Source organism: Hyla sarda, chromosome 8 (genome assembly GCF_029499605.1).
Source record: "Hyla sarda isolate aHylSar1 chromosome 8, aHylSar1.hap1, whole genome shotgun sequence".
Taxonomy (NCBI): domain Eukaryota; kingdom Metazoa; phylum Chordata; class Amphibia; order Anura; family Hylidae; genus Hyla; species Hyla sarda.
Window position 1 is genome coordinate 201,873,559 of NC_079196.1, and position 19,707 is coordinate 201,893,265.

The 19,707-nt window shown below is 46.6% G+C and overlaps 1 protein-coding gene across 1 annotated transcript in view; it reads left to right on the forward strand.

Annotated features, from left to right (window-relative positions):
- Nucleotides 1-19,242, forward strand: part of JPT2 (Jupiter microtubule associated homolog 2) — a 37,159-nt gene extending 17,917 nt beyond the window's left edge. The window contains exons 2-5 of the mRNA XM_056535201.1: nt 3,447-3,595; nt 14,678-14,823; nt 15,728-15,773; nt 17,832-19,242. Of these exons, the coding sequence (XP_056391176.1) occupies nt 3,447-3,595; nt 14,678-14,823; nt 15,728-15,773; nt 17,832-18,103 (613 nt within the window). The 3' untranslated portion in view covers nt 18,104-19,242. The remainder of the gene's footprint in view (nt 1-3,446; nt 3,596-14,677; nt 14,824-15,727; nt 15,774-17,831) is intronic.
- The last annotated feature ends 465 nt before the right edge of the window (nt 19,243-19,707 follow it).

Sequence of the window (19,707 nt, forward strand, 5' to 3'; positions counted from 1 at the left end):
ACTGTTTGTTTTTTTTTTTTTTGTTTTTTTAAAGCGCCTAATTGCAATTAAAGTGTTAAAAAATAATACGATTTATAGATTAGTGTGCCTCCAGCTAATGCAAAACTACAACTCCCAGCCTGCCCCGACCGCCACCTTTAAAGAAGCACTCCGGTCTACAGCGCCATTTGTTTTATTCCAGCGCAGCTGCATCCATGTGTTTTGTTGTTCTAACGTGGTCATGTGATCACATTCCTGACTCTCTAAATCTTTCAGTGCCTAATGGTCACAACAGGATGTCAGACTATGGACAACACGATGACATCACCTAACAAATCCCTCCCCCTCCTACCAGTTCCCAGATTTCGGTCATTTGAGGTCAAATGAGGCAAAAACGCATGCAGTAATTACTTACGGTGCTGCCAATTAGCCACATTGTATGAACGCAACCTAAACAAGTGCAAACTTAGTTGATTGGCGCCTTAATCTGGAGAGGAGATCGCGGGGGTCCCAACAGTCGGACCCCCGCAATCTGACACTTATTCCCTATCCTTTGGATAAGGGATAACCTTTTCTACACAATAGTACTCCTTTAAAGGGAATGTATCTCCTATAAAAAAAAATATTTTTTTTTTTACTGCTTAGAGACAGATACTGAAGCATTTATTTTTTAAGCGATTTCTATTTTTTATGATTTTATTTATTAATTTACTTTTTATTTTTTTTATTGCCAGACCTGTTTTTTTTTTTTTTTATTTATTTTTTTTTACACCATTGAGTGACATGCTTTACAGTAAGCCACATGGACATAGACGACAATAGACAGGCCCTGTCCCATTCAAATGCATTGGAGACATTACTAGGCATTCTCTCTGACCTTTTCAGAGACCATTCTATAGGGAGGGGAGGCTGATCTGTGAGCAACAACTATCATGTGTACCTCTGTTAAAATCTATATACTTTCTCTGTACTGTAAGGCATTACTGGGAAGGGATCTGTATAGAACAGGAAGTCTCAGCTTAGTTCTGGACCTAGTGGCCGCAATGGAAACTGCAAGATTTCAGAATAATTCTAAAATCTGGATGGTAAAATGTAAAATTAGAAAAAAAAAAGAAAAAAAAAAAAATCTGCAAAATTTTTGTCAAAAAATGTTTAACTTGTTTTAAACAATAAATCATTTTCTGATGACACATTCCCTATAAAGGGACAGGACCCGAAGGGGTAGGATCATATTGGAGGAGACCAATGATCCTCGCAGGATCTACCATTGTCTTGGTGCCCTTGTGTCCCTCTGTGTAAAGGAAGTGTCTGGGTTCTCCTTGAATATAGAATAATTTTGCATTGTTGTACAGTAGGTGGAGGCTGCACGCTCTGCACTTTGTACGTTGCTTGTTTGCATAGCGTCTTGTGTCAAGTCGTCCCTTCCCCCCCCCCCCCCCCTGCTGTATATCAGCTGATGCGTGTTGGCAGGGATCACCGTCTCTGCTTTTAATATCTGATCGCCCTTACACGGTGACACGACACATCTCTCCGCAGGGTCACCATGTGAGCCGACACCACCCAGCCTATCGGCGGCTCAGATGTTAGTCTTTACGTATTGACCGCGCTATTTCTTGGGGCGGCCCCCGCACTAGGAATCTATCACTCCAAGCCAGGCAGTGTCTCCCAACCAGTGGGCCTTCAGCTGTTGCAAAACTACAACTCCCAGCATGCCCGGACAGCCAACGGCTGTCCGGGCATGCTGGGAGTTGTAGTTTTGCAGCAGCTGGAGGCACACTGGTTGGGAAACATTGCTTTAAGCCATGCTGATATTAGTTGCCCCTGTGTATGTAAATGTATCAGGAACAGTCTCTGATAAGAGTGGGTAATAGATAGCATTAGGCTGTAGGTATATTGTTTCCTTGATCAAATTGCTCTTCTCTGTACAACTGTTTGCTGTCAGTGACTGGATCCTCTTACATTCACTGACAGCAGAGATCCTGAAAATAAATGAAGCACAAAGTATATGGTAAAGTTGCCGAAATATCTCACCAGCACCATGACCAGTCCTCACCGATTTTTAGAGGATACAGTTATATCAGACTTAACGGGGTTGTCCAGCGAAAGAAACAACCTGTGTATGGGGTTTAAAAAGCATAATAAAGCCACTTCCTAATGCAATGTTATTAGTCATAGTGTAAAGATCTTTTACATCCGCTGTGCTCTCCTTTTGCAAGCTGTGACGTCATGTCACAGACACTGAAAGCAGTCTGCTCCGTCCCTCCTCCCCCCTTCAATCAGCATGGGACGAGACTAGTAAGGTGAGACGAAGGGGGGGGGGGGGGGGTCTGGTGTTACTGCTCATTAGATTTATGACTTCTTAAATAAGGCAGCAGAGAGCCCGTTCCACTTGAAACTACTGTGATTGAGAATGGTTGCCTGCTGCCTTATCTAATAAGCAGTAATACCAGCTCCTCCCTTTTACATTACTGGTCAAATCAGGTGCTGTTAGAGTGGAGGGAGCTTTCTGCATTCAGAGCCTGTGGTGTGATGTCACAGCTTACAGGGAATGGAGCACAGATGATATGGAAAGGCTGTGCCTTATGTCTAATAGCATTATAATAGTAAATTGCTTTCTTATACATTCTGACACCAGACAATCCCTTTAACCATTTCATGTATACCGCGCGGATGACTTGTGGTGGCCCGGTACAGGAGTTGTACCCCTGTACCCTTGCTGCCCTGTCAGGCAGCCTCCCTGCAGTGTCTCCTGGGCCCCCTGCATCTGTTCCCCTTGTACAGTTATTGTTATGCTATGTAATGTATATAAAATGTTGTAGCTTTAAGAACATCTGTCATGTGATTGTAACCCAGTGAGGTGTCAGTGACCATGTGACCGAAGGGTGACCTATGGGACCCCACCAGAGTCTCCCCTATATAAGCCCTGAGAGGAGCCTCTGCTCACTCTCTTAGTCTTTTCTGAGGTCCAGTGCAGTCCGGTCCTAGGTGTGTCTGGAGTCCAGAGGAGGCCTAAAGTCTGAAGCAACCACAAGTCTACAAATTCATTACCCCCAGGTCCAAGTCAGAGCTAGTATGCTACAAACTGGGTATAGTCAGTCACATCAAAGTCAACCTGTCTTCAGTCAGCGTGGCCTGCATCAGAGTCGTCCCAGTCCACTACAAGTCCCAGCAAGCCCGGTCACCTCCGTGGGCCTGACTAAGCTGTATAGACTATTCCACCTGTCTAATTCAGTAAAGCTACCGTTGTCGGTAACGTGGCGTCCTAGTCATCATTGCCCCCGTGCCTAGCCCAGGATCCAGCAGTATACCTTCGGGTGGTAATGAGGATAAACCACGCCCTGGCGTCACGAAAACAAGAGGTTAATGCCATCTGCCCCCTAGGGTAATAACATCTGCCCTGCATCACACCCCATACCACAAACTCATGAATGCAGAATTCCTAACCAGTACATCTTCTTCTTTTGCAGGGTTCTGCAGCCGCCAGGTGGAGGATCAAGCTGTATATTTGGGAATTCAGAGGAGGTTGCTGCCCCAAGACGACAGAATAAGATGTCCTCTAACATCTTCAATGCACCTCCGGAGCCAGATAATGCACCAAAAAGGTCCAACCCCCCAGGTGAGTGTTGGTAGAATCAGACCTGTAATTGTATAGGTGAGATTTCTCAAAGGGTGTTAGTCATTTTTACTATATTTATGTACACAGTGACTCCACCAGCAGAATAGTGAGTGCAGCTCTGGAGTATAATACAGGATAAGTACAGGATCAGTACAGGATAAGTAATGTAATGTATGTACACAGTGACCCCCACCAGCAGAATAGTGAGTACAGCTCTGGTGTATAATACAGGATATAACTCAGGATCAGTACAGGATAAGTAATGTAATGTATGTACACAGTGACCCCACCAGCAGAATAGTGAGTACAGCTCTGGAGTATAATACAGGATATAACTCAGGATCAGTACAGGATAAGTAATGTAATGTATGTACACAGTGACCCCCACCAGCAGAATAGTGAGTACAGCTCTGGAGTATAATACAGGATATAACTCAGGATCAGTACAGGATAAGTAATGTAATGTATGTACACAGTGACTCCCCACCAGCAGAACAGTGAGTACAGCTCTGGAGTATAATACAGGATATAACTCCGGATCATTTGCAATGAGGATTACAAAGTGATACAATTACTTACCCAGTTCCGGAGATACCTGTTGTATTATTTGGCTTGCTAATATGGGAATGGTCAGCTTTATGCAGTGGAGGAAGTACCCAGCATACCCGAATTTCCTGCCTCCATCCCCTTTGCACTTGTATGCCCACCCACCATGTGCCTACACGGGCAAAGGGGTCTCGTGAATATTCATGAGGTTGGTGGGCATATCAATGCAGAGGGGACGGAGGCAGGAAGGCTGGGTATTGCTGCAATTGCGCAAAACTGATTTCCAGATTAGCAATGCCGGCTAATACAACAGGTACATTGGTCCGGTTGTAAAGATAAGCGATGCCTCATTGTAATATGACAACACGTTGAGAGAAGAAAAAGCCAGTGCACTCACCCGTTCAAATGGACTGCTGTTTATTCACCGTACAGTGGTCCCTCAAGTTACAATGGTCGTCCTGGAACCAATTAATATTGTATGTTGAAACCATTGTATGTTGAGACCAGAACTCTATGGAAACCTGGTAATTGGTTCTAAAGGCACCAAAATGTCATCCAAAAAAATTAGGAAAAAGTGAGAATTAAAGAAAAATAAGTACCGTATATACTCGAGTATAAGCCGACCCGAGTATAAGCCGAGACCCCTAATTTCAACCCAAAATCCCAGGAAAAGTTATTGACTCGAGTATAAGCCTAGGGTGGGAAATACATCATCCCCCCCCTGTCATCATCCAGACCCGTCATTAACATCCTCATCATCATCCCCTTGTCATCATCCCACACATCCCCCCTTCATCATCCCCTTATCATCCCACACATCCCCCCCTTCATCATCCCCTTGTCATCATCCCACACATCCACCCTTCATCATCCCCTTATCATCCCACACATCCCCCCCTTCATCATCCCCTTGTCATCATCCCACACATCCCCCCTTCATCATCCCCTTGTCATCATCCCCACCCCCCTTCATCATCCCCACACCCCCCCTTCATCATCCTCTTCTCATCATTCGCCCTCAGTGGTCTTCAACCTGCGGACCTCCAGAGGTTTCAAAACTACAACTCCCAGCAAGCCCGGGCAGCCATCGGCTGTCCGGGCTTGCTGGGAGTTGTAGTTTTGAAACCTCCGGAGGTCCGCAGGTTGAAGACCACTGCGGCCTTCAACATGCGGACCTCCAGAGGTTTCAAAACTACAACTCCCAGCAAGCCTGGGCAGCCATCGGCTGTCCGGGCTTGCTGGGAGTTGTAGTTTTGAAACCTCCGGAGGTCCGCAGGTTGAAGACCACTGCGGCCTTCAACATCATCCAGCCCCCTCTCACCCCCCTTTAGTTCTGAGTACTCACCTCCGCTCGGCGCTGGTCCGGTCCTGCAGGGCTGTCCGGTGAGGAGGTCGTCCGGTGGGATAGTGGTTCCGGGCTGCTATCTTCACCGGGGGCGCCTCTTCTCCGCGCTTCCGGCCCGGAATAGAGCCGTTGCCTTGACAACGACGCATCTGCGTCGTTGTCAAGGCAACGTGACTATTCTGAGGCCGGGCCCGAAGCGCTTAGAAGAGGCCTCCCCGGTGAAGATAGCAGCCCGGAACCACTATCCCACCGGACCACCTCCTCACCGGACAGCCCTGCAGGACCGGACCAGCGCCGAGCGGAGGTGAGTACTCAGAACTAAAGGGGGGTGAGAGGGGGCTGGATGATGTTGAAGGCCGCAGTGGTCTTCAACCTGCGGACCTCCGGAGGTTTCAAAACTACAACTCCCAGCAAGCCCGGACAGCCGATGGCTGCCCTGGCTTGCTGGGAGTTGTAGTTTTGAAACCTCTGGAAGTCCGCAGGTTGAAGACCACTGCGGGTGGGGGAGTTCACTCGAGTATAAGCCGAGGGGGGTGTTTTCAGCACGAAAAATCGTGCTGAAAAACTCGGCTTATACTCGAGTATATACGGTAGATAACTAATACAGATAAAGCAAATCCTTAAATATAAAAGTAAGAAAGATCTGCTGGGAGCTGTAATCACTGTCTTTGTAAGTGTTTCCCAAGCATGGAGCCCCCAGCTGTTACAAAACTACAACTCCCAGCATGCCCGGACAGCCTTCGGCTGTCCGGGCATGCTGGGAGTTGTAGTTTTGCAATAGTTGGGGGCACCCTGCTTGGTAAACACTGGTCTTTGTTGAGGACAGGAGCTTCTTCAGGGTCCTGTACAGTACACAGTGTCCTAAAAAAGTAACATGGAGCCGCCCTCACCTGGTGTCCAAAGGAGCAGGTAATACCTCCCTGTACTGTAGGGGGTGCTACTAGACATCAGTCAGTGCATGCGCTTCTAATACAGAGGTTTTACCAGTGAATGCCTATTCTGATTGGTTGTTTCTTCCAGCCATTGACACGTTTCACAGATCTGGACTGTCTGTACATTGTATGTTGAGTCTGGTTTCAACTTACAATAGTCCAGGAAAGACCAATGTATGTTGAGGCCATTGTAAGTTGAGGGATCACTGTACATAGTCATACAACATAGTAGTCCTGGACAATATCCCCATGTGGAAGGTGCAGAGCAGGATGTATCGCAGGCAGGGACGTTCGCCGGAGCACGACGGTGCCGTTTCACGCCAACGGGCATCACCGAGGAAACGCCCATTGGCGTGAAACGGCACCGTCATGCTCCGGCGAACGTCCCTGCCTGCGATACATCCTGCTCTGCACCTTCCACACGGGGATATTGTCCAGGACTACTATGTTGTACGACTATGTACTGTGAATAAACAGCAGTCCATTTGAACGGGTGAGTGCACTGGCTTTTTCTTCTCTCAACGTGTAGTTATATGGATGTCTGGTTGCCATTGTTGCACCCCCGTACAGACCCCGTAGTTCTATACCCATGAACATTGGCCACACAGGAATACTAGGCAGTGCCCAGTTCATCCTTTTGTCCTCCTACTTTGATGCTCATTGTAATATGGTTCACTGTTTGGGGATTTAGTGCGGATGAACCCACTGTCAGTTTCCATTTTTAAGTCTTATTAGACATTTGCAGAATATTGTACAAGACTCATAATTAGAGATGAGCGAACTTACTGTAAATTCCATTCGTCACGAACTTCTCGGCTCAGCAGTTGATGACTTTTCCTGCATAAATTAGTTCAGCTTTCAGGTGCTCCCGTGGGCTGGAAAAGGTGGATACAGTCCTAGGAGACTCTTTCCTAGGACTGTATCCACCTTTTCCAGCCCACCGGAGCACCGGAAAGCTGAACTAATTTACGCAGGAAAAGTCATCAACTGCCGAGCCGAGAAGTTCGTGACGAATCGAATTTACTGTAAGTTCGCTCTCTACTCGTAATGTAAAACCAAGAGTCTTTTCTAGAATTTGTTGCTGTAACGCAGTGATTCCCAACCAGGGTTCCTACAGCTGTTGCAAAACTACAACTCCCAGCATGCTGGGAGTTGTAGTTTTGCAACAGCTGAAGGAACCCTGGTTGGGAAACCCCGCTGGAAAGCTTCAGGTTGGAGGTAACTAACCAGTGAACCATAGCACCCAGAGCTGACTGATCTCCAGGTGACTTTGTACTAGGAGTATTTGCTGTCAAGGGACTACAGGGACTGATGAACATGGACAGGACAGGACTAGTCTGGTTTGTAAGGAATTTTTAAGAAGGGGTTTTCTGTTACATAATGTCCTAAACCTGCGTAACTGAGAACTACTTACGCAAAAACGTAATTCACAGTATATTGTGAGATCCTTGTCGAACGTGTTAGGGCAGTGTTTAGTTGGGAATACCCTCCAGTTGGTATGGAAGATGAGCAGGTGTCTTAAAGGGGTACTCCCGTGGTAAACTTTTTTATTTTAATTTTAAATCAACTGGTGCCAGAAAGTTAAACAGATTTGTAAATTACTTCTATTAAAAAATCTTAATCCTTCCAGTACTTATTAGCTGCTGAATACTACAGAAGAAATTCTTTTCTTTTTGGAACACAGAGCTCTCTGCTGACATCTCTGTCCATTTTAAAGGGGTACTCCGCCCCTAGACATCTTATCCCCTATCCAAAGGATAGGGGATAAGATGTCAGATTGCCGGGGTCCCGCTGCTGGGGACCCCGGGGATCGCTGCTGCAGCACCCCGCTATCATTACTGTGCAGAGCGAGATCGCTCTGCACATAATGACGGGCGATACAGGGGTCGGAGCACCGTTACGTCACGGCTCCTTGTGACATCACGACCCGCCCCGTCAATACAAGTCTATGGGAGGGGGCGTGGCGGTCGTCACGCCCCCTGCCATAGACTTGCATTAAGGGGACGGGCCGTGATGTCATGAGGGGCGGAGCCATGACATCACGCTGCTCCGGCCCCTGTATAGCCCGTCATTACGCACAGAGCGAACTTGCTCTGTGCAGTAATGATGGCGGGGTGCCGCAGCGGCGATCCCCGGGGTCCCCAGCAGCGGGACCGTGGCGATCTAACATCTTATCCCCTATCCTTTGGATAGGGAATAAGATGCCAGGGGCGGAGTACACCTTTAAGAACTGTCCAGAGTAGGACAAAATCCCCATAGCCAACATATGCTTCTCTGGACAGTTCCTAAAATGGACAGAGATGTCAGCAGAGAGCACTGTGCTCGTGATGTCAGCAGAGAGCTCTGTGTTCCAAAAAGAAAATAATTTCCTCTGTAGTATTCAGCAGCTAATAAGTACTGGAAGGATTAAGATTTTTTTTTTTTTTTATAGAAGTTTACAAATCTTTTAACTTTCTGGCACCAGTTAATTAAAAAAAAAAATTGTTTTCCACCGGAGTACCCCTTTAATTCTCTGGCAACGCTTATTCTGAAGTAACACATAGGTCACAGATCCCACAGCTGTTGCAATGCTACAAACCAGAGCATGCTGGGAGTCGTAGCTGTGCAACAGCTGGAAAGACACAAGTTGGGGTTTTATCTTAAAGTCAGGGGTCAGGGACCATTTTCTACCGAGGGTCTTGCAATCTTTCGCAAACCTACTTTAAAAATCGAAAATGAAGAAAAGGCAGGGGGGCACTCGCGGTACGATGTTGCTTCAATCGTGGAATATTTGTCTTTTATTCATGGTGCAAATAGTGATCCGTATAGCAGGATGCCGGGACCTGCAAACAGGTAAGTGAACAGCCGCAGACCACACCCCTTCCGTCACCCAGAGGCAGGTAAATATACCTGTACCCTCTACGTCGCTGAAAAGGGGCATTACAGCACTGAAACGTTGCAAGTGAATAAAAGCCATAACATCTAGTTTTCCTCTTTCTATTGCTACTTAAAGGGGTACTCTGCTGCTCAGTTTGGAACAAACTATTCCGAATGCTGGAGCCGGCGCCGGGAGCTTGTGACGTCATAGCCCCGCCCCTCAATGCAAGTCTATGGGAGGGGGCGTGACGGCTGTCACGCCCCCTCCCATAGACTTGCATTGAGGGGGCGGAGTGTGAGACGTAATGAGGGGCGGGGCTATGACATCACGAGCTCCCGGCTACAGCGTTCGGAACAGTTTGTTCCAAACGCTGAGCAGTGGAGTACCCCTTTAAAAATCAGCCTCTATATTTGGTCAAACATCTATTGAACTCCCCTGTAATGTGATGGTGAAACCGCTTTGGGGAGGTGTGTGATGTTACCCAGTATTCATGGTGTTGCTATTTTCGACTACTTTTCAAGGTTTGAGTCATTCAGTCTATATGTAGCTTGCCCATGACCCCTAAAGGTAGTTTGGCCCCGGTAGGTGGTAGCACCTCTTTCCCCCTCCCTCCAAGGATAAAAAAACAAAACGCATACTCCCCTCAGCTCCCCATCAGTCTCCAGAGTCTTCTGCTTCTTCCTGCGGCTGCTAGAAACCACGAGCATCTTTTATCTTTTGGATGTGCACAATGAAGTTACTTGTTGTGCGCCTTCCATAGTAAGAGTCTCGGCTTCTAGTAGCTGCAGGCACTGTCACTAGAGGCCGATGTTCATACTAGGACACCTGTGATGTAACATTGCCACACCCCTGTCGGGCTACAAAAAATGGGAGGTCCACACCCCTGATATTGGTTAAACATGGTGAACACATCTTGTATACTCCCTTGTGTATTGAGGGGCGCTGCCTGACATAGATGTGGTAGCACAGGCACTTCTTAAAGTGGTACTCCGCCCCTAGACATTTTATCCCCCAAAGGATAGGGGATAAGATGTCTGATCGCGGGGGTCTCTCCACTGGGGACCCCCTGCGATCTCCATGCTGCACCCGGCATTCGTTTAGAGCGTTAGGTGCAGCGCCGGAGGCTCGTGACTTCACGGCCACGCCCCCTCAATGCAAGTCTATGGGAGGGGCGTGACGGCCAAAGGATAGGGCATAAGGTGTCTGATCACGGGGGTCTCGCAGCTGGGGACCCCCGCAATCTCCCTGCTGCACCCAGCATTCATTTAGAGCGTCGGGTGCAGTGCCGGAGGCCCGTGACATCAAGTCAGCACCCCGCTCGTCACGTCATGGCCACGCCCCCTCAATGCAAGTCTATGGGAGGGGTCTTGACAGCCTTCACGCCCCATCCCATAGACTTGCATTGAGGGGGCGTGGCCGTGACGTCACGAGCCTCCGCCCTGCATCGCCAGTCATCCGGCACGGAGCAAAGTTCACTCCATGCATCGGATGTCTGGGGTGCCGCAGCCGAGATTGTGGGGGTCCCCAGCAGCGGGACCCCCGCGATCAGACATAGGGGGAGAGTACCCCTTTAAGTAGGCGGTGAGGTTTGGGGTATGCACAATAAGTATTCCCAGTAAGGGGATGGGAGGACTAGAGGCAGCTGGGGACTGTGCTGAGCCGGCACTGATGGTTCTGCCCAGAGCTGGATCTAGATACTCCGAGGCTCCTCCTTGGTTGGGGAAGAGTCCATATGGTTCCATATGCGGATAGTCTCCTGTGTATGGGAGAGGCTGACCATTGTGTCCTGTGATGAACCCCTCTATTGACTATCCAGAGAAATATTACCAATTATTCAGGCGGGTTGATTACGTCCGATGTCATACAATGCAGAGCTCTGACTGTCTTAGAATTCCCTGAATTTCGGCCCCCTCCTGTACATTGCCTCATGTGAGGGGAGGAGGAGGCTTTGGGTGTAATGCAAACAAATCCAGGAACTGGCCAGATGTGCAAATATCATGGGAGAGGTGAGGAGTCGGCAGATTTACGGCCTCCACGTACCGTGCCTCCCACACAGACGGCCTGCAGGTGGGGAGCTGTATACCGTGGACATCAAGCCTGCTGGACCAGGAATCAATGCCGGCCTTTATTAGCGCTGATTGAGCTGCAATGGGTTAAAGGGGTAGAATTTTTTTTTTCTTTTAAATCAACTGGTGCCAGAAAGTTAAACAGATTTGCAAATTACTTTTATTAAAAAATCTTTACCCTTCCAGTACTTTTTAGCAGCTGTATGCTACAGAGGAAATTTCTTTTCTTTTTGAATTTCTTTTTTGTCTTGTCCACAGTGCTCTCTGCTGACACCTGATGCCTGTATCAGGAACTGTACAGAGCAGGAGAAAATCCGCATAGCAAATCTATGCTGCACTGGACAGTTCCTGACACGGACAGAGGTGTCAGCAGAGAGCACTGTGGACAAGACAAAAAAGAAATTCAAAAAGAACATGCAATGTCAGGCTGCTGCTTCCAAAGCCGGCAGGATATTGTCATGTATAAAAAGAGGCATGGACTCTAGGGACAGGGACATAATACTCCCCCTTTATAAAGCATTGGTACGGCCTTACCTGGAATATGCTGTTCAGTTTTGGTCGCCTGTCCATAAAAGGGACACTGCGGAGCTGGAAAGGGTGCAGAGACGCGCGACTAAACTAATATGGGGCATGGAACATCTTAGCTATGAGGAGCGATTAAAGGAGTTACAATTGTTTAGTCTTGAGAAGAGACGTCTAAGGGGGGATATGATAAACCTATATAAGTATATAAATGGCCCATACAAAAAATATGGAGAAAAACTGTTCCAGGTTAAACTCCCCCAAAGGACGAGAGGGCACTCCCTCCGTCTGGAGAAGAAAAGGTTTAGTCTCAAGGGGCGACACGCCTTCTTTACCATAGGAACTGTGAACTTATGGAACAGTCTACCTCAGGAACTGGTCACAGCAGGAAAAATTTACAGCTTTAAAACAGGGTTAGATACATTTCTGGAACAAAATAACATTAATGCTTATGCAGAATTATAAAATCCCATCCCTTCCCCAATATCCCGCCACACCCCTACCCTTCAATTCCCTGGTTGGACTTGATGGACGTATGTCTTTTTTCAACCGTACTAACTATGTAACTGTAACAGAATTTCCTCTGTAGTATTCAGCTGCTAAAAGTACTGGAAGGGTAAAGATTTTTTAATAGAAGTAATTTACAAATCTGTTTAACTTTCTGGCACCAGTTGATAAAAAAATAAAAAACTGTTTTCCACTGGAGTACCCCTTTAAAGCGGAACTCTGCTCATGCTATGACAGCAGGATATCTGTTTGAATCTCCCAGCAACTTTGTAGCACAAGACTACAATAATCAGGATACAGTGTTGCCTGAAGTCCCATGCAAGTCTGTGGAACTCCCGGCAAATTGGGCTACTAAGTTGCTGGGAGATTTAGGTCATGTTCACACGGCGGAATTTCCGAGTAGAATTCCGCTACAGAACAGTCCCATTGATTTTAAATTGGATTCTGCTACACTGTGCACTCTGCTAATTGCTAATCTTGCAAAAAAAAATAAATGCATTGCTGTTTATGGAGACGGCGCATTTCCGACAGGTCCTAGTGCTGCCGGATATAGCAAATGTGCGGCCGTACATTTTCGTCTGTGTGAACGCCCTCAGAGCGTGATGGAGTTATGCTATAAGCTGCGTAAGCACAGCATATAAGCTCCTACCATAGTCTAACACAGTGTTCTCTGATCAGGGTGCCTCCAGCTGTTGTAAAACTACAACTCCCAGCATGCCCAGATGTCTGGGAGTTGTAGTTTTGCAACAGCTGGAGGCACCCGGTCGGAAAACAATGGTCTAACAGCAGCTTCCCCCCTTTTATTAGGAACACATGCATGTTCAGCCTAGCCGAGGGTACAGGTGTTAGGTGGGGCTTTGGAAGAGAGGCATGTTCTTAAAGGGGTAGTCCGCTGCTCAAACTTTTCCGAACGCTGGAGCTGGCACCGGGAGCTTGTGACGTCATAGTCCCGCTCCCTCATGACGTCACACCCCGCCCCCTTAGTGCAAGTCTATGGGAGCGGGCGTGAGAGCCGTCATGCCCCCTCCCATAGACTTGCATTGAGGGGGTGGGGCGTGATGCCATCAGGAGGCGGGGCTATGATGTCACAAGCTCCCGGCTCCAGCGTTGGGAACAGTTTGTCCCAAACGCCGAGCAGCAGAGTACCCCTTTAAGTGTATGGTCAGCTCAAATGGACACTCCAGTACAGGGTGGGGGATAAGAATCTGACAGCTGGGGGCCCCGACCTGCAATCTCCAGAGCGGGGCCTTTTCTCTCCCTGTGCAAGGGAGTGTGAAGTCTACACACCCCTCCATGCACTGTCTATTGGAGGGCCAGAGATGCCTAAATACAGCGATTGTGGATCTCCAAGGACCCCATAGAGAATGCATAGAGCACCTGTCAACATAATGCTCCATGAACCGGAAGGGACAGGGCCCCGTTCTGGAGATGGCGGGGTACCCAGAGGTATGACCATCCATGATCAAGACACTTATCCCGTATCTATGTGTATAGATAAGTTGTGTTCCCTGGAGTACCCCTTTAAAGAGTACCTCTCATGATCTTGTTAAATGTTATAATCCTCCCAGTTCACTGCCCCCATCATGATAAACCACCCCCTGCCTTTATTTTTATTATGTGTTCGTTTTATACCTTGATATCACTCTGTATTTTCTGCTCAGTCTCGGTCAGATTCACAGACTGGGAAGGGGTGTTCCCCAGCAGGCTGTGACATAATCTGAACCCATACAGGGGAGAACTTCCTCCCTCACTCTGCTACACACAGCCCAGAGTAGTTCAGTGTTTGAGATGAGCTATGATTGGCTAAGGCTGCACACACCCCTTTAGCACTCCAGACTGCATTTCCTGATTTTGGACTTCTGGAGTCCAAAGTCTGTGCAAGAGATGGAGGGGGAAATGTTCTCTGGACAAGTAGGGAGACACCTAGTGGCAGTTTTTTTCAACACAAAGAAAACTTCATATTTTTTTTAAACAAAGTACATTAGAAAGATTTTTTTAATTTACCATAAGGAATGCAATAGCAAAAATTTGTTTTAATGACAGTGGAATTGCTTCGGATTTTAGCTGCAGGTTTGCAAAGTAAAAGGCAAGCGGATAGGATTTTGCTAAATGTCACGCACGCGCTGCGCAAAGGTTCCCCGTGGAAATTAGCCCGCACTGCGGCTATTGCCATACACCGCATGCCGATTCTGATTGGGGAAATCCGCAATGAACCCCACCAATATTCCGCCTAATGTAGTGTCGCAGCTTTTACTGACCGTTCTCTGCGCCATTCTTCTGACTTGTGTTGGCTTTTTTTTTCATTAGGTGGAAAGACCAGCGGCATCTTCCAGGACCCCCCAGCTTCTGTGCAATCCTCTGTACGACATAACCCACCAGGAGGAAGAACCAGTGACATTTTTGGCGAGGCTCAGGTGGCAGTAAGCCCTAAGGCACATCCTAATAAACCTAAGGTATGTATGATCAGACACCGTGGCCTCCCATCATACGGAATGGGCATCTCTTCCTGGGGTAGATAAATTGTATAGGTCGTGTATTGTGAATGAGCGTACAGTGGTCCCTCAAGTTACAATATTAATCGGTTCTGGGACGACCATTGTATGTTGAAACCATTGTATGTTGAGACCAGAACTCTATGGAAACCTGGTAATTGGTTCTAAAGGCACCAAAATGTCATCCAAAAATAGGAAAAAGTGAGGATTAAAGAAAAATAAGCAGATAACTAATATAGATAAAACAAATCCTTCCATATAAAAGTAAGAAAGATCTGCTGGGAGCTGTAATCACTGTCTATTTCAATGTTTCCCAAGCAGGGAGCCTCCAGCTGTTGCAAAACTACAACTCCCAGCATGCCCGGACAGCCAAAGGCTGTCCGGGCATGCTGGGAGTTGTAGTTTTGCAACAGTTGGGGGCACCCTGCTTGGGAAACACTGGTCTATGTAGAGGACAGGAGCTTCTTCAGGGTCCTGTACAGAACAGGCAATGTCCTAAAAAAGTAACATGGAGCCGACCTCACCTGGTGTCCAAAGGAGCAACTAACCCTGGTACAGGTAAAGAGTACAGAACATGTAATACCTCCCTGTACTGTAGGGGGCGCTACCAGACACCAGGCAGTGCATACGCTTCAATGATACAGGTGTCTTACCAGTAAATTGCCCATTCTGATTGGTCAGTTCTTCCAGCCATTGACACTTTTCACAGATCTGAACTGTCCTTGGCATTGTATGTTGAGTCTGGTTTCAAGTTACAATGGTCCAGAAAAGAGCATTGTATGTTGAAACTATTGTATGTTGAGGCCATTGTAAGTTGAGGGATCACTGTATTACGTTATAACTTTATTCCTGTTGTGTTTTATAGGATAGCATCTCGCTAAAGCAGGAAGCTAAAAGTAACATTACGCCTGGTAAGTACCCGCAGTAATGGTAAGGTAGATCCCACAGCCCATTTCACATGGGTCCCCCAAATCACCAGGTGCTCTGAGGGGGGTTCTTGAGGGACTAGTACAGTGCTTCCCAACTAGTGTGACTCCAGCTGTTGCAAAACTGCAACTCCCAGCATGCCCGGACAGCCGAAGGCTGTCCGGGCATGCTGGGAGTTGTAGTTTTGCAACAGCTGGAGGCACACTGGTTGGGAAGCACTGGACTTGTTACTCACTTCTGGATTACCATCTGTTTGTACAAACAGTCTGTGGTCGGCATTAGTCAGACACCATGGACGCATCCAGTCTTACTTGATTTCCAGCAGCGTGTCCTATATATATACACAGTGTAACAGGCTCCCTGTCTCATCCGCTCTATTTTAGACCCTGAGTGGTGTGTGTAATAGCTGAATATAGAAAGTGCTGTAGGATCGCACCCACCGCTCCACAACAGGCAAAACAAATACACTGCAAAAGAAGCCAGCAAGACATTTCTTCTTTGTATATATGACCCAATACATGAGGTTAAAAGGGTACTCCGGTGGAAAACCATTTATTTATTATTATTTTTTTTTTAAATCAACTGGTGCCAGAAAGTTAAACAGATTTGTAAATTACTTCTATAAAAAAATCTTTACCCTTCCAGTACTTTTTAGCAGCTGTATGCTACAGAGGAAGTTCTTTTTTCTTTTTGAATTTTTTTTTTTTTTATCTGACCACAGTGCTCTCTGCTGACACCTCTGTCAGTGTCACGAACTGTCCAGAGCAGGAGAAAAATCCCCATAGCAAATCTATCCTGCTCTGGACAGTTCCTGATACGGACATCAGGTGTCAACAGAGAGCACTGTGGACAAGACAAAGAAATTCAAAAAGAAAAGAATTTCCTCTAGCATACAGCTGCTAAGAAGTACTGGAAGGGTAAATATTTTTTAATAGAAGTAATGTACAAATCTGTTTAACTTTTTGGGAGGGGGGGGGGGGCGCTATTTAAAGGGATATTCTGGTTATGCAAACTTATCCCCAGTGTCTGATCGTGTGGGGTCTTGATCTCCAGAACAAGGCCCCATCTTTTTACCTCTAAGTGCTTCAGCCCCCACATTTTAAAGGAGTATTCCATTGAAAAAAACTTTTTTTCTCAATTGGCTCCAGAAAGTTAAGGGACATCTGCAGCCCTTTAACACTTGTCCCCGATCTACAGGATAGGGGATAAGTGTTTGATTGCGGGGGCCCCCTACGATCTCCTGCAAGGGGCCATGGCTATCCTGTGGATAGGGGATAAGTGTTAAACAGATTTGTAAATTACTTCTATTAAAAAATGTAATCCTTCCAGTACTTATCAGCTGCTGAAGTTGAGTGATCTGTCTGACCACACTGCTCTCTGCTGACACCTCTGTCTGTCTCAGGAACTGTCCAGAGCAGGAGAGTTTTTTTTAGTGGGGATTTGCTCCTACTACAGTTCCTGACACAGAGAGGTGTCAGCAGAGAGCACTGTTGTCATGCAGAAAAGAACTCAACTTCAGCAGCTGATAATTATTGGAAGGATTAAGATTTATTAAATAGAAGTAATTTACAAATCTGTTTAACTTTCTGGAGCCAGTTGATATGAAAAAAAATAGTTTTTCACCAGAGTACCCCTTTTAAGAGAAACTGGTCCCGGGAGTGACTGCCTGCTCTACCAATCACAGGCTAATGCGAGACAATACTGCGGCCGGTGATTGGCCGACCAGGCCGTCCCTCCTGAGACTAGTTTATCTCATAAAGGTGGTGCTGGAGCACTTAAAGGTCATTGACTGGTTCTGTTCTAGAGATCGTTGGGGGGGGGGGGGGGCGGTTGGACCTCTATAGTGTCTCCTTGCATGACGTTTGTAAAATGTAGGGGGCAGATGGACGGTATAACTGCAGGATCAGACTGCACAGGGTTTATTTGTAATCTGTTACCATGGAATCGCACAAGTCTTGGTTACAGAGACCCTCATTTTAATATTGACAGCCCCAGCGACATGTTAGCTTTAACCATTTATTTTTATCACCTTGTCCCTGCAGTGAAAGCTGATCCACCAGTCCCTGCAGTGAAAGCTGATACACCAGTCCCTGCGGTGAGGGCCGATCCACCAGTCCCTGCGGTGAAAGCTGAACCACCAGTCCCTGCACCAGAAGTGAAAGCCCCAGTTGCCAAAGAAGAAAAAGTTGCAGAAAAAGTTGCAGTGCCAGACCCGGCCCTTGCAGCACATGAACCACATCTTGGTCCCCGGCCAAGATGTCACAACAGAGTCCTGAACCCACCAGGGGGCAAATCTAGTGTCACTTTCTATTAAGTTAGTGTCACAGAATCAGCAGGGTGACCCGGGATTCCAGCACAGGTTAGATAGGGGAAGTCTTGGGGGTGACGACAGAGGTCAGTGTCTTTACTCTACACAGGTCCAAGCCAAAGACCACATGAAAAAAATGTCACTGCACGAAACATCAAATCTGCGGAACTGAAATCGTTATTACAGAAAGAAAGGGTCTCGTCACTACTTGATTCAGAGAAGCTGCTGCAGGCTGTCACAGACAGTTTAGTGCAGGTGAATGGGAATAGGGGGAGATTTATCACTGTGTGGCTGTGTGCAGTCATTCCTTCTGACTTTTTTTTTTTTTTTTTTTTGCAGTGTTTTTGGCTTACTTTGCACCAAATTTATCAAAAAGACGCACATACATTTTTATAACTATCACTCAAATGTAAAATCCCCTCAGAACTTGCTGTAGGATGTCGCGTTTCTAAGGCAAGGCTGACGGTGGTATGAATTTGCATATTTTTTTTTATCATAATCATTGAACGTTTGCGCTTTTTTTTTTTTTTTTTTTTTTTTTGCGCCTTTCTACTGCAAAGTTAGTAATGATTCACTGCATTTCACAATTAGTTTTGCAGAAAAGTATCTATTTTGGAATTGCATAAAAAAACAACTGCGCGAAAATTTTTATGCCAAATAACAGTTAAAAAAAATGTCAGGCAATGATAAGTCTCCGCCATAATCCATGGGCAAATCTGCCGCAGATTCTCTTCCGAATCCACAATGGATTCTTCTGCCATAGAGATCTAGTGTGTGAACTAAGCCTAGAGGGGCAGTGAAGGCTCAAACAGCTCCATGTATCCTAGCTTCCTAAAACTGATGGCAAAATGTCGATTTTAGAAGTTACCAGTCACCCCTAAACGTTCCGGTTATTAAAGAAGGGAGCACTAAAGTGTAAGTTTGTAAACCTGTGTGATTTTCAGTTTCTATGTCAGGATGAACGGCACTGATGCGTGGGATTTTGTTGAGTGTGGTACGTTTGTTGGCGTGGCCTGCGTCTGCCACGCTGGAGCTGAAGATTGCGGGTGCTCACAACTTTTGAATGACTCATTAAAGTGAATCTTTGGGTTTGTTGTTTTCAGAGCCAGGATTATATACTGATCCGGTATATATGTATATATATATATATGTGTATATATATGTATGTATGTATATTATATATATGTATATGTGTATATGTATATATGTATATGTATATGTGTATATGTATATATATGTATATGTATATGTATATATATGTATATGTATATATATATATATATATTTCTCTATCTCCTATAGTGGTTTGAGCATCACATTCCTTATACAGAGATCCAAACCCAGCATTGACATGGATTGAAAAGTTAAAGGAGTACTCCGGCCCCAAGACATCTTACCCCCCTAGCCAAAGGATAGGGGATAAGATGTCTGATCGCAGGGGTCCTGCCGCTTGCCCCTGCAATCTAGCATGTAGCACCCACCTGTAAGCACTGCAGGAAGCGCTGGAGGCTCTGTGTTATGCCTCCCGACCACGGGGATGGAGTATCGTGATGTCACGCCCCCGCCCTCGTGTGACGTCCCACCCGCCCCCCTCAATGCAAGTCTATGGG